Source organism: Emys orbicularis, chromosome 1, assembly GCF_028017835.1.
Source record: "Emys orbicularis isolate rEmyOrb1 chromosome 1, rEmyOrb1.hap1, whole genome shotgun sequence".
NCBI lineage: Eukaryota > Metazoa > Chordata > Testudines > Emydidae > Emys > Emys orbicularis.
The window spans coordinates 274,607,307-274,621,840 of NC_088683.1; the positions used below are offsets into that span (position 1 = coordinate 274,607,307).

Consider the following 14,534-nt stretch of genomic DNA (forward strand, 5'->3'; position numbering starts at 1 on the left):
AAGTCTCATGTGTAGCCAATCTAAGCCAGCGGGAGAGAGCTCTCCTGCCAGCATAATTAAGCCATCCCCAATGAGCAGTGGTGGTAGCTATGTCGGCAGGTGAGCGTCTCCTGCCGACATAGTGCTGTCCACACTGGCGCTTCTGTTGGTGACATTTTTGTCGGTCAGAGGGGTGTTTTTTCACACCCCAACCAACAAAATTTTTACCAACAAAAGTGCTAGTATAGACATACCCTTAGTCACTTCACCTCTCTGCCTGAGTGTCCTCCTCTTCAAGAAGGTTGCCTAACTACCTACATCACAAAGGAGTTATGAGGATTAATAAGTTAATATCTGTAAAGTGCTATAAACATGTCAAATACTAAGTAGTAGTATTGCTAATTTGCAGTTCGGAAACTAGGCAGAGACCAATTAAGTGACTAGTTCAAAGGTCACATATAAAATAAAATGTAAGAGTGACATGAGAGAGTCATAATCATTACAAACCCCTTTAAAGCCCTATACTAGCCAGAGCTGACACCTGTAGGAGGTATATATAGCACAAGATATAATGTATGCAAATGTATCCAAAAACTAAAAATAAGGTTGAATAGAAATAAAAAACCCTGGAGTACTTAAAGATTTGTTTGCAATACAAGCACAAGTGTGAATTAATAATGAAGTTTCAAATACTCACCTAAATATTCTCGCCTTTTGACAATCCTTCAATGCTGTGTTTTACGTGAAACTAGATACAAACAAGTTGGGTCAGATTCTCAGTTACACTACACCCTCTTTTCACCATTCTGATAGCATAAAGCAGTCAGAACCTGCCACTTAAGAGTATCATCGGAGTAGAGGTCCTGCTCAGCTGGTGTAGAATAGTATAAGGGCACACCAGCCTTGCTCACAGCCCCCAGAGTAGGGTCAGAGTACAGGTATGGTCCGAGTGTACTGCACTACGGCTGCAAAATATCTTCGATGCCAGTATACAAATGCAAGGAATGTGTGTAACAAGCAGGATGAACTGGAAATCATGGTATATGAAGAAAATTTTGACTTAACTGGCATCACAGACACTTGGTGGGACAACTCCCAGGATTGGAATACCAGCATTGGGGGGAAATAGCTTGTTTCAAAAGGATAACTATGGGGAAAAGTATGTCAAGAATGTATACACTTATGCACTGTATACACTTGCTCTGAGGTTCAATGGGAAGTGAGTGACAGTCCTGAGAGTCTCTGGGTGAGGATAACCAGGGAAAAGAACAGTAGCAATGTTATGGTGGGGGTCTATTATAGACCATCAAATCAGGAAGAGGAAGTGGATGAGTCATTCTACAAGCAGGTAACAAGATTAGTTAACACACTGGAGCTAGTATTAATGGGGGATTTTGACTTCCCTGATATTTTTTGGAAGACTATCGCAGTAAAACATAGTACGTCCTTTCTGGTTCCGAAAGTTGAGGAAACAACTACGGGGTCATCCATTTTGGGTCTGGTTTTAACGAACAGGGATGAATTAGTTGCGAACATGAAGGTGGTCGGGAACTTAGGAGGAAGTGATCATGATCTAATAGAATTCAAGATCCTATGGAAAGGAGAACCTGAGATCACCAAAACGAGGACACTGGACTTCAAAAAGGCAGATTTCAACCAACTCAGAGAAATAATAGGCAAGGTCCTATGGAAAGACCAATCAGGAAGAAAAGGAGTCAAAGGGGGCTGGCAGTTCTTAAAAGATGTAATACTAGAGGCTTAACATCAAGTTATTCCAACACAGAGGAAAGATAAGAAGAGCCACAGGAGGCCAATGTGGCTGCACAAGGAGCTTTTTAGCTATCTAAAAACCAAAGGGGATACATACAGGAAATGGAAGGAGGAGCCTATTACCAAGGAAGTACACATGGGAATAGCGTGAGCATATAAGGACAAATTCAGGAAAGCCATGGCAAAGAATGAGTTACATCTGGCAAGAAATATTAGTGACAACAAGAAGGTGTTCTTCAGATATGTCAGACAAAAAAGAAAGATCAAGGACAGTGTGAGTCTGCTACTCAGTGGAGAAGGTGAGCAGCTGACGGAAGATGATAGGAAGTTAGAGCTGCTCAATTTCTACTTTGCTTCAGCTTTCTCACAAAAAATGTGACCGGGTGACTAGCGAAGTTATCATATACAATAAAGGGGAAGGGATGCAGATTGGGTTAAGTAAACAACACATCAGAGATCTTTTGACCAATCTGAATTCATTCAAATCAGCGGGGCCAGATGCTATTCACTCAAGGGTACTGAAGGAATTATCTGAAGAAATCTCAGAGCCACTGGCAATAATATTTACAAACTCATGAATGACAGAAGAGGTCTCGAAAGAGGAGAAGGGCTAACGCAGTGCCTATCTTCAAAAAGGGGGGAAAGGAGAAGCCTAGAAACTACAGAATATTCAGCCTGACTTCGATACCTGGGAAGCTACTAGAGCAATGTATAAAACATTCAATTTGCGAATACCTGGAGAAGGAAGGGTAATCACCAGCAGCCAGCATGGATTTGCCAAGAATAAATCATGCCAAACCAGCTTGATTTCCTTCTTTGACAGGGTAACTGATTTGGTGGATGGGGGAATGCAGTGGACATAATATACCTGGACTTCAGCAAGGCTTTTGCCACAGTCATGCATGACATTCTGATAAGTAAGCTGGAGAAATGCAGGCTTGACAGAACTACCATTAAGTGGATACATAATTGGTTAAAGAACCGCAAACAAAATAGTAACTATTAATGAAATGATGTTGGATTGGAGGGAGGTCTCAAGTGGGGTTCTGGGTTGGTGTGGTTTAACATCTTTATTAATGACGTGAATGTAGGTATAGAGAACATAATGATCAAGTTTGTAGATGATACAAAGCTAGGAGGGGTTGCCAATACTTTGGAAGATAGAGCTAAAATTCAGAGAGGTCTAGATACATTGGAGAATTGGGCTATGGACAACAAAATGAAATTCAACAAAGAAAAATGTAAGGTGCTACACTTCGGAAGAAAAACCAATGCACAAATACAGAGTGGGGGAAAACTGACTTGGCAGCAGCACTGCTGAAAAGGATCAGGGAGTTGTGGTGAATCACAACCTCAATATGAGTCAAAAATGCGATGCTGTTGCAAAAAAAAGCAAATGCAATTTTAGATTGCATTAACAGAGGTATAGCATTCAAGTCATGGGAGGTGAAAGTATCGCTCTGCTCAGCACTGGTTAGGCCTCAGCTAGAGTACTGTATCCAGTTTTGATTACCAATGTATAGAAAAGGATGTAGAGAAATTGGAAAGGATCCAGAGGTGAGCAACAAAGATGATCAGAGGGATGGAATGTAAGACATATAAGCAAAGGCTGAAGGAACTGGGTATGTTTAGTTGGGAAAAGAGATTAAGGTGGGGAAATGATAGCACTCGTCAGATACTTGAAAGGTTGCCATAAAAAAGATGAAGAAAAGTTGTTCTCTTTTGCCACAGAGGGAAGGACAAGAGGCAATGGGTTCAAACTACATCATAGCAGATTTAGATTAAATCTCAGGAAAAACAGAAAGAACAGTAGGACAATGGAACTGCCTCAGGAGGTTGTGGAAACTCTTTTACCGGAAGTTTTCAAAAGGAGGCTGGATAACCATCTGTCTTGGATGGGTTAGACACAACAAACCCCACATCTTGGCAGGTGATTAGACTAAATGACCCTTGCAGTCCCTTCTATGATTCTCTGGAATCAGCCCATTAGTTTTTGTGCTGTTATAATCTGAACCAGAATAATTTTATCCATGTAGTCAAGGAAATGTGAAATCATCAAGTGCTTGGATTTAATTTATGTATATATTTCATTGTGTTTTCACTATAAAGAACTACAGACTAGAAAGAGAAGGAAAAAGTTAAACCTTTGCTTTGAAGCGACTCCCTATATTACAAATTATCTACGAAGCAATGTATCACTTGAAACCAGAAGTAGGAAATGGCAGCTCCTGCTGAAAAGAGTTTTCTGGTCTTCAAGTCATTCTCTAAGAAACCTTTGAAACTGAAAACATTTGAATCACTGCCACCACAGATTGTTTTTTTTACAGGGATGAAGAAATGTTCATTGTACCTGATGGCCAAGTAGCCTACCAAAGAAAGTGGTTTAGAAGTTTGCAACATATTTTCTTGTCCACATAATTCATTTAACTTAATTGGTTGCAACTTCATCACATTTAATAGCACTATACAGGGCCGCCCGGGGTGGAGCAAGTGAGGCAATTTGCCCCAGGCTCCGGGCCCCACAGTGGCCCCCACGAGAATATAGTATTCTATAGTATTGCAACTTTTTTTATGGAAGGGGCCCCCGAAATTGCCTTGCCCCAGGCCCCCTGAATCCTCTGGGCGGCCCTGCCACTATAATCTCAAACAAATATTGCACATGTCTGTGAGTCCACTTAATCCTCCTTGCTTAGATTAAAGTAGGCATTGGATCTATTTTGTAGTCATAATTTTGCAACATAATATCATGATACTGTGTAATATATTTTTTTAAAAATTGCATCACAAGATCATTAAGGTTTTCTTAGTTAAGAGCACATATGTCAGGAAATACCAGAATGAAGTCTGCAATATTAACTCTTCCCTCTTGTGCATATGCATTATACTAGTATTTTATTAAGTGATGATATACATTTCTAAAATAATACTATACAACAGGGATCGGCAACGTTTGGCACACGGGCCGGTTTGTTTACTTGCCGTGTCCGCAGGTTCGGCCGATCGTGGCTCCCAGGCCAATGAGAATGACCTTGAGAATATTTCAGCATTCACTTATGTGTTCTGTGACTTGAAAGACCCAAACATACACCAAGAACAGCATTTTAGGACATCTGGAATCCATGCAAGTTTATTTCGGGATATGTGGCTGCAATGGCCATACTTGAATTTAGCAACCACCTCAAATTTTGGGCAACACTGGTGGTGATTTTCCTTTTGAACTCAATTGTACATTCAACACCCAAATTTCTACAAGTCATCTCTTTAAGGTCAAATAAAGTTTTAAACCTAGAGATGGCTGAGAGCTTACACATGCTACAATATTTCCTTCTCACCTGGGTTTGAGGGGAAGTGAAGCTATAAAAATTAAAAAAAAAAAAAAATACAAATGAAAGAAAGGGCAAGTTGATAGTAAAGAATGTCAATCAGAAGGTAGGAATTGTAGAAAATTGATAAGGGAAGCAAAAGGCTACAAGGAGGCACTCTTTGGCCAGCAGAGTTAAGGAGTTTTTTAAATATATTAGAAACCAAAAAAATCCTGACCGTGATTTTGGTCCACTACTAAATGGCAATGGTAGAATACTCAATAATAATGCAGAAAAGGCAGAAGTGATCAATAAATATTTCTGTTTTGTACTTTGGTAAAAATAACAGATAACATAGTCTCATAATATGGTCATGATGATAACACTCTTTCTATTCCACTAGTATATCTGGAGGATATTAAATAGAAGCTACTAAACTTAGTAGTCGAGTGGGTGTGTTTCTAGTGGGGTCCCTCAAAGATCAGTTCTTAGCCCTATGCTATTTAACATTTTTATCAATGACTTGGTGGAAAATTACATATAATGATCATTGGTAAAGTTGGCAGATGACACAATAATTAGCATAATGGTAAATAATGAAGCAGAGAGGTCACTGATTCAGAGCAATCTCGATTGCTTGGTAAACTGGGCGCAAGCAAACAATATGCATTTTAATATGGCTAAACATAAATTTACAAATCTAGGAACAAAGAATGTAGGTCATACATACAGGATGGGGACTGTATCCTGGGAAGCAGTGACTCTGAAAAAAGACTTGGGGGTTGTGGTGGATAATCAGGTGAAAATGAGCTGCCAGTGTGACGCTGTGGCCAAAAAAGCTAATGTGATCCTGGGATGCATAAACAGGGGGATCTCGAGCAGGAGTAGAGAGGTTATTTTACCTCTATATTTGGCACTGGTGCGACTATTGCTGGAACATCCAGTTCTGGTGCCCACAATTCAAGAAAGATGTTTATAAAACTGGAGACAGTGCAGAGAAGAGCCATGAGAATGATTATCGCTATAATGCATGTTTTCTAATCCTTTAGACTCAAGGAGCTCAATCCATTTAGCTTAACAAAAAGAAGGGTAAGGTGTGACTTGATTACAATCTATAGGTATCTACATGGGGAACAAATATTTAATAATGGTCTCTTCAGTCTAGCAGAGAAAGGTATAAAATAATTCAATGGCTGGAAGTTGAAGCTAGAAAATCTCAGACTGGCAATAAGGCATAATTTTTTAACATGAGAGTAATTAACCAATGGAACAATTTACCAAAAGTCATGGTGGATTCTCAGTCACTGACAATTTTAAATCAAGAATGGATTTTTTTTTCTAAATGATTTATTCTAGGAACTATTTTAGGGAAGTTTTACGGCCTGTGTTATACAGGAGGTCAAATTAGATGATCACAATGGTCCCTTCTGATCTTGGAATCTATGAATCTATTCTTCCTTCTATAAAAAGGAAATTCAATATACAACTGATCATTCATTTTAAAGCCTCAATATTAAAAGCTCCTTACAAGTTAGCTAATTCAATTTTAAGAGGTATTTTTCCCTATACACGAAGAGAAAACAGACACTTAATTTGAATAACATTTCTGATTAAAAGAAAAATAAAGGAGACCAAAGTAAAGGTCCTATCAGAAAGCACCCAGTGCATTTATCCCCTCTGGTGACAGTCATCACTGAAAAGAGCACAAAATGGCTGCCTGTCTCTTTAGACAGCATAGCCATCGGACGAACAAAGGCTTAGCAATTACCACCCAAAAACAGATGAGAACAAGAGGCCTAACACCTGAGGTATGTACTCAGAGACCAGAAAAAGGACAGAAGTGAAGTTAGTCCCGTAACCGTGACAGTGGGAATTTGGTGTTAGGGTTTATAGTTCTGGAGAGTGAATACAGTGTGGGCAGATGGGCATATTCTTGTAATCAAGTTACATGTGAGTTAACATCTGAAGTCTCAGCCTATGTAGAGTTACATTTGAACAGGATGATGATGTAGTGTCAATGTTAATGGGTTATCAGTTCACTTCATTTGCTGAAAAATTATGATACAGCCAACAGTAGGGGCAGCTTTCCAGGGCTATAGGGAGCTAACACTCACATATCATAACAATATTTCCCTACCTCACTGGGGTGTTGTAAGGATAAATTTATGAATCCTTGCAAGGCACTTTGATGATCAGGGCCACACAAGTACCTTGAAAGACAAATGGCAAGACTCCAGTTGTCTTCAGCAAGACCAGGGCTTTGCCCTAAGCGCTCTCTCTTTCCATTAGTTTATTACATATACTCACGTAGCTCATGTTCCTCCCATCTTCCATGCCCCCAACTGCCCTCCACCTCAGCCTATGCAGAGGACCCCTCACCAGTGTGGAGGGGTTGCAGTTGAGACAACCCGTCGAACGGCTACTACACCACCAACCCTGCCAAGGACTAATTGATCCAAGGGAGGGCTTTGCAGTGTGCATGCATATCAAGGTGAAATTTATCATGACACTTTTTAGATACTCAAAGGTGTAAAGTCCTAAACAAAGTGCCTAATTAAACCCACTTATTTATTTTTCTCAAAGACCACTAGTTACCAGCCACACAGTCAAGTTGCCAGTCCTCCACAATTAATACGCTCTTTGATAAAGTACAATAAGCATTAAGAGGAACTAAAATAGATAACTTATCACAGATCAGTTTAAGCATATGATAAAGTTAAGAAAATGCTTTTTGAACAAACTTTGACATGTACAGCAGAAAGATTTACCTTGAAAAGCAGCTGCATTATGAGATATTAAAAACTTTAAAGTAGAGCTTGATGTTTGAAGCACTTGTTGTATATCCTGCTTTACTACAATCTGGTATCTCTCCTCCATCTTTTTGGTACAACACGTTAGATTTTTAGATGTACAAACTTGACGATCAGCCCCTAGAGAAAGAAATACACTTTTATTTTCCAAATTTATCATTATTTGTACAGTGCACTGTGACATACATGATCATAGAAACATAGAAGATCAGGGTTGGAAGAGACCTCAGAAGGTCATCTAGTCCAACCCCCTGCTCAAAGCAGGACCAACCCCAACTAAATCATCCCAGCCAGGGCCTTGTCAAGCCGGGCCTTAAAAACCTCTAATGATGGAGATGCCACCACCTCCCTAGAGAACCCATTCCAGTGCTTCACCACTCTCCTAGTGAAATAGTTTTTCCTAATATCCAACCTAGACCTCCCTCACTGCAACTTGAGACCATTGCTCCTTGTTCTGTCATCTGCCACCACTGAGAACAGCTTAGCTCAGTGGTGGGCAACCTGCGGCCCCTGGGCCGTATGCAGCCTGTCAGGATAATCCGCTGGCAGGCCACGAGACAGTTTGTTTACATTGCCCGTCTGCAGCTCCCAGTGGCCGCGGTTCACCATTCCCAGACAATGGGAGCTCCAGGAAGTGGCACGCGCTGGCCACTGCTTCCCGCAGCTCCCATTGGCCAGGAACGGTGAACCGCGGCCACTAGGAGCTGCGGGCGGCCATGCCTGCGGACAGTCAATGTAAACAAACTGTCTCGCGGCCCGCCAGCGGATTACCCTGACAGGCCACGTGCAGGTTGCCCACCACTGGCCTAGCTCCATCCTCTTTGGAACCCCCCTTCAGGTAGTTGAAGGCTGCTATCAAATCCCCCCCTCACTCTTCTCTTCTGCAGACTAAATAACCCCAGTTCCCTCAGCCTTGCCTCATAAGTCATGTGCCCCAGCCTCCTAATAATTTTCGTTGCCCTCTGCTGGACTCTCTCCAATTTGTCCACATCCTTTCTGTAGTGGCGGGCCCAAAACTGGACGCAATACTCCAGATGTGGTCTCACCAGTGCCGAATAGAGGGGAATAATCACTTCCCTCAATCTGCTGCAATGCTCCTACTAATGCAGCCCAATATGTCGTTAGCCTTCTTGGCAACAAGGGTACACTGTTGACTCATATCCAGTTTCTCGTCCACTGTAATTTTCAGGTCCTTTCCTGCAGAACTGCCGCTTAGTCGATTTCCCTTTTGTAACAAAGATGACATAGGTCAGGGGTGGCCAAACTGTGGCTCACGAGCCACATAAGGCTCTTTTACAGTTAAAGTGTGGCTCACAGAGCCCCCCGCCCAACCCTCCCGCCCCATTCTTCTTCACCCTACCAGACTTGGTGGTGGGGAGCTTGAGACTTCCGCCTTGCAGCAGGGTGGTGGAGTAGGGGCTTCTGCCCAACGAGGTGTGGGGGGGAGAAAAGGGCAGGGGCGGCAGGGGGAGTCTTGGGCCTTCAGCCCCATGGGGCATGCCTGCTGGGGCTTGGGGCTTCAGCAGGAACAGGGCTGAAGCCCCAAGCCCTGACAGGTGCCTCCCATGGGGCAGAAGCCCCGAACCTGGACTGGTGCACCCCAGCTATCAAATTTCTGAAGATTGTTGTATGCAGCTCGGAGGGTCAGTAAGTTTGGCCACTCCTGACATAGATGAAAGCATTACCCAAAGCTCTCAAAGATGTCTGGTCCTGTTCCACAAAAAACAGATCCATGGAGAATTTTTATTTATCTTGTTTATTTGAATACCTTATATGTTTTCCCCTTTATAAAGTAATACAGAGCAATGAAAAGTGTAACGATCTAAAAAGAAAGAAATTAATATTTTAATTAAAAAACTGCAGTGTATCCAAATGTTCACTTCTAAAAATGGGTAAATCAACATTACCAGGAAAAAAAGTTATAACTTTAAACATAGCATTATTAAAAAAGTCTAAGAGTTAAATTCTGTTCTCAAATACAGAACTTTTATTGATATGTATCAAGAGATTTCTTAGGAATTTACATGAGAAATCCTCTTAAATCTGCTCTCTGGTTGAAAGTCTAATTCTGTTGCTAGGTTTACATGCTGGAGCCTCCTCATGACAGATGGAAGAGGAGAACAATAGGATGAGGACTGCAAGATTGAAAATGGGGAAATTGCCCAGGATAAAACTGACAAAACCTGATGTCATTTACTCTTGACTTCTAACCACGCTGCTACCTATTCTCATTCACCTTTCATTCCCCTGGCTTTGAATCTACAAGAGCTTTATTTTATTATATAAATTCCTTTAGCTACTTTTTAAATCCTATTTCTAATCCTCTCTGTTAAATCATTCCAAGATACGGTAAATAATATTTGAGGAATGGAGGCATACATTTTATACAATGAATATTTCATGAGAGGTCTCAAATCAGGGTGTTTAAAATGGTATTTTCATAAAAAGCTATTTAACAACAATTTAAGCTATTGAGGATTATATCCAAGTGTTCTGGAAAGATGGGCAATGTATGACTTCACTGGGTCAAATTTATTCTCAGTTACATCAGGGTAAATCAAGAATATCTCTGCTGAAGTCCATGGAGTCATAGTGGAACAGCAGATTTTTATATAAAGGCTTTAAAGCATGTATATTAAAACTATATACCAGAACATTAATGAAGACAGCCAAATGCAGCTTAGTTGGTTCCCATTTCCCCAATCAAATTAATGTCACATGGGATAAAGAGTAAACAAAACAAGGATGTTAACTGGTTCAGTCTCCTCACAAAGGAAAGTGCCCACAATCACTGATGTTGCCCAGTGCATACATAAAATGTCTAGAACTCCAGCCATGTATAAACAGCACTATCCCTTGATTCATGGAGGCATTCATATTAGCCCCCCAGTAACTCAAGGATACACAATACAGTAAAGAGGGGGCGGGAAGCTCTTATAACTAGAAAAATCTTTTTGCTTGTTGCTTCAGAGACTAATCAGGTACACTTGGACCCCATTAACAATTATTTCCTAACAAGAACAGCCACCTTCCCAGTTGCCCTTAGACTTTAGAGCCTAACCATACGTAGTTTCCTCAAGCCACACCTTCAGAATTTCTGTCACTCAGAACATGAAACAACTTGCAAGAGCCTACTGTCCCCTTTTTATTTATTTTTTTAATCCAAACTGGCCACAAGTAGACAGCCTTTAAGGCGGTTATTGCAGGGCCAGTCTGGTCATTTCTGGGCCCAATACAGTGTGCTTTCTTGACTTCACATTTGCAGATGGCACCCTCCATGCCTGAATCTCAACCCTCCTGTGAGGAAGGAGTCAGCTGTCTCTACAACTCTATCCCTGAACCCCGTGAAGCCTCTTGTACTCTGTCCCCAACCACTCCTGTGGAAGTCCCACAAAAAAGACAATACAGCCTACGTCACCTTTCTTGTAAAGTGGGGAACCCCCAACCTTTAATGAAGTCCCTAAGGTAGCTGTGGTAAGGGGATTCCCAAGCAGCATGGATCCAGCGTAGCTACATCACCAGGGGAACCACTATTATAGCTGCATATAGGAACCCCAATCAAGGATCAGGGTCGCACTGTGCTAGGTAATGTTCAGACAAATAACAAAAAAGACAATCCTTGCCCCAGAGAGCTCACAAGCTACATAAGGGACAGGATGCAACAGCTGGATGAAAAAGACAAATGGGACAGGGAAGGGGATAGGTTGGGAAGATGAGGTAATAAAACAAAAACAGTTTAACAGAAATCACAGCTTGCCACTTGCTTATCCAATGCCAGATGGGAGTGATTTGTTCATTCTCATGATAAATACATATTGTGGAGAATTATCCTTGCTTTTTATTGTGTTTACTACAAATTGTGTGGGGAAATTCTGGATGGCTCTCAAAGCGGTTGGAACAGTTGTTATAAACATTTTTCCCTCAGGTACAAGATACATGTTAAGTCACAAACTGAATATTGTATGGAGGAGGAGAAGGAGTTAAACAGGATCTTAGTCTTTTCCACACTTCCGGTCATGTACAGTAGAACCTCAGAGTTACGAACACCTTGGGAATGGAGGTTATTCGTAACTCTGAACAAAACATTATGGTTGTTCTTTCAAAAGCTTACAACTGAACACTGACTTAATACAGCTTTGAAACTTTACTATGCAGAAGAAAAATGCTGCTTCCCCTTTATTGTTTTAGTAGTTTACATATAAGACAGTACTGTACTGTATTTGCTTTTTTTTTTTTTTGTCTCTGCTGCTGCCTGATTGTATACTTCCGGTTACAAATGAGGTCTGTGGTTGACTAGTCAGTTCATAACTCTGAGGTTCTACTGTAGTTGCATCAGTTTTTAGGCAGAACAAATTCAGTTCATTGGAGGACTTCATTCAGAACTTGATAATACTGTATGGTCTTTCAGATTTTCACTATGTAGAGAAACATCTGACTCTATTTAAAGAAAATCAGTTATTGAGCCGTACCAATAAAATGTGTTCTGCACTAAATCCCTCCTGCAGACATAAGCAGAGGTGCATCTCACTATTCCAGAGGATTTGAGCACCCCAGATGTATGCAGAAGTCACAACTTTGAAATACTCTTGTGTATTACCATAAAGGAGAAGAATGTAACTATTGGTTTTGAAAACTGATTGATGCAAGTGACATGCCAACAAATATGTTTGCAGTAGGTTTCTGAGAGATAAAGACATGCAGACAAGTACATCTACAAAAGGCTGGAAACCTTCCTTACCCCACAAACAGAAGGGCAAACGTTTAGTCTCCTAATGCTAATCTGAATTACTGAACTTTTCCAAAATCTTACTTGTAGGGTCTGAATACAGTATTATTTTCAAAGTGTTCTGACATCAGCTTAAGATATCTTTGCCTTCAAACCATCTGATGATTTGGTGGCCCATCACCCAGGTCATCTATTTTAAACTATGCAATTTCTGCTACCCCTGAACACAATGTTTGATAACTTTGCTGAGTAGGTCCTCCCCAGATCTCTTGCCCCCTGAAAACTTAAAACATCCAACGCTCCAATGCTCTGGAGTCAGCAATAGAACCAAAATGAAACTGCATTATGCAGGTGGCAATTTTGGTATTGTATGTAATAGGGCTGCCAGGTGTCCGTTTTTTTGACCGGAACACCTCGTTGAAAAGGGACCCTGGCGGCTCCAGTCGGCAGCGCAGCGGGGGCCCGGGGTTAAGGTAGGCTCCCTGCTTGCCCTAACTCCGTGTGGCTCCCGGAACCGGCCACCAGGTCTTTGCAGCCCCTAGACACGTGGACGGCCAGGGAGGCTCCATGTGCTGCCCGTGCCCCAAGGCCGGGCTCCACAGCTCCAATTGGCCAGGAAGCACGACCAATCAGAGCTGCGGGGCCTGGCTTCCCTGGCTTCCCATGCGTCTACAGGCTGCAGGGACCTGGTGGCCGTTTCCCAGGAGCCATCGTAAGCATCGCTGGGTCCCCACACGCCAAGCCCGGAGTCCCCTCCCACCCCCAAACTGCCTCCCAGAGCCCGCACACACACCCAACACTCCAACCCCCTGCCCCAGACCCCTCCCTTCACCCCAAACCTCTCATCCAGGGGTGTTCGGTGTCTCTGTGCACTGTATACCAGGCCTAGGGTGACCATATTTCCTAAAGTAAAAACAAGACGGCTGGGGCTCACCTGGGCCTGAGCTGCCCCTCTCCCCTGCCTGCAGGGCTCGCCAGAGCCACACCCCCCCCCCCCCACCGCCCAGGGCTGAGGCTGACCTCCCCCCACCTCTGTGCCCCATACCCCCCTGAGGATGGGGCTGCCCCCCAAACCCTCTGCTACCCGTAGAGCTGATTCCCCCCAACCCCGTGCCGCCCACAGGTGGGCCTGACACCACCACCCCAAGCCCTATGCTGCCTTCGGCTGGGGCTGAGCGCCCGAGCACAGGCCACCTTGCCTAGAAAATTAAACAAGGAAGACAAAGTTGGAACTCAAAGCACTGCTTGCTTATATCTGTAGTTGTTACTCGTTTCTTAAATAAGTGCCACTTGTTGAAGAATTGGGATTCCATATATCACAACAGTGGTGAGGGCTCCAGTAAGTTGCTGGGAAGAGAGATCAGACTAATAAGTGGAATGGGTCAGGAGGATGGATTAGGGATGCACAATTCTTTTAAATCAAGAAATTCAATGTTAACAGCTATGCTCATGCAATGTTAAGGTTGGGAGTAAGTTTGTAAAACATTCAAATCAGGACATTTAAAAGCTACAATTCCCACACCAAGGATGATCTCTGTTACAGTGAACATATCTAAAACACATACCTTTGGCATAATTCTACATACAATACGCTTCATGCAGAGCATTTCCAAGTTGACACTGTTGATGGAAATCTAATATTTTAATTTTGTCACATTTAAATCTTCAGTCTTATCATTGCATACACATACTGTTGTGTTAAATACCATTTCATGTGGCTAATAATTAAATTGATTGAAAATTTAGAATATTCCTTACAAAATAACATACTGTTAAAATAGCAAGCAACAAACTTATCTAATATACCACCCACCAACAAACAGATTACAGGAGCGATAACAGACCTGCGGCAATATTTACTAATCACAACAGGCAGGTTTATACACATGTCCTGAGCATAGTTCTCATTCACTTGTTTTCTTTTAATTCTCAATAAAATCATCACAC

At 42.1% G+C, this 14,534-nt stretch overlaps 1 protein-coding gene across 1 annotated transcript in view; it reads right to left on the minus strand.

Moving 5' to 3' along the window:
* Nucleotides 1-14,534, minus strand: part of GPC5 (glypican 5) — a 1,023,394-nt gene that overhangs the window by 966,461 nt on the left and 42,399 nt on the right. Inside the window, exon 2 of the mRNA XM_065423359.1 lies at nucleotides 7,820-7,981. Coding sequence (XP_065279431.1) covers nucleotides 7,820-7,981 — 162 coding nt within the window. The remainder of the gene's footprint in view (nucleotides 1-7,819; nucleotides 7,982-14,534) is intronic.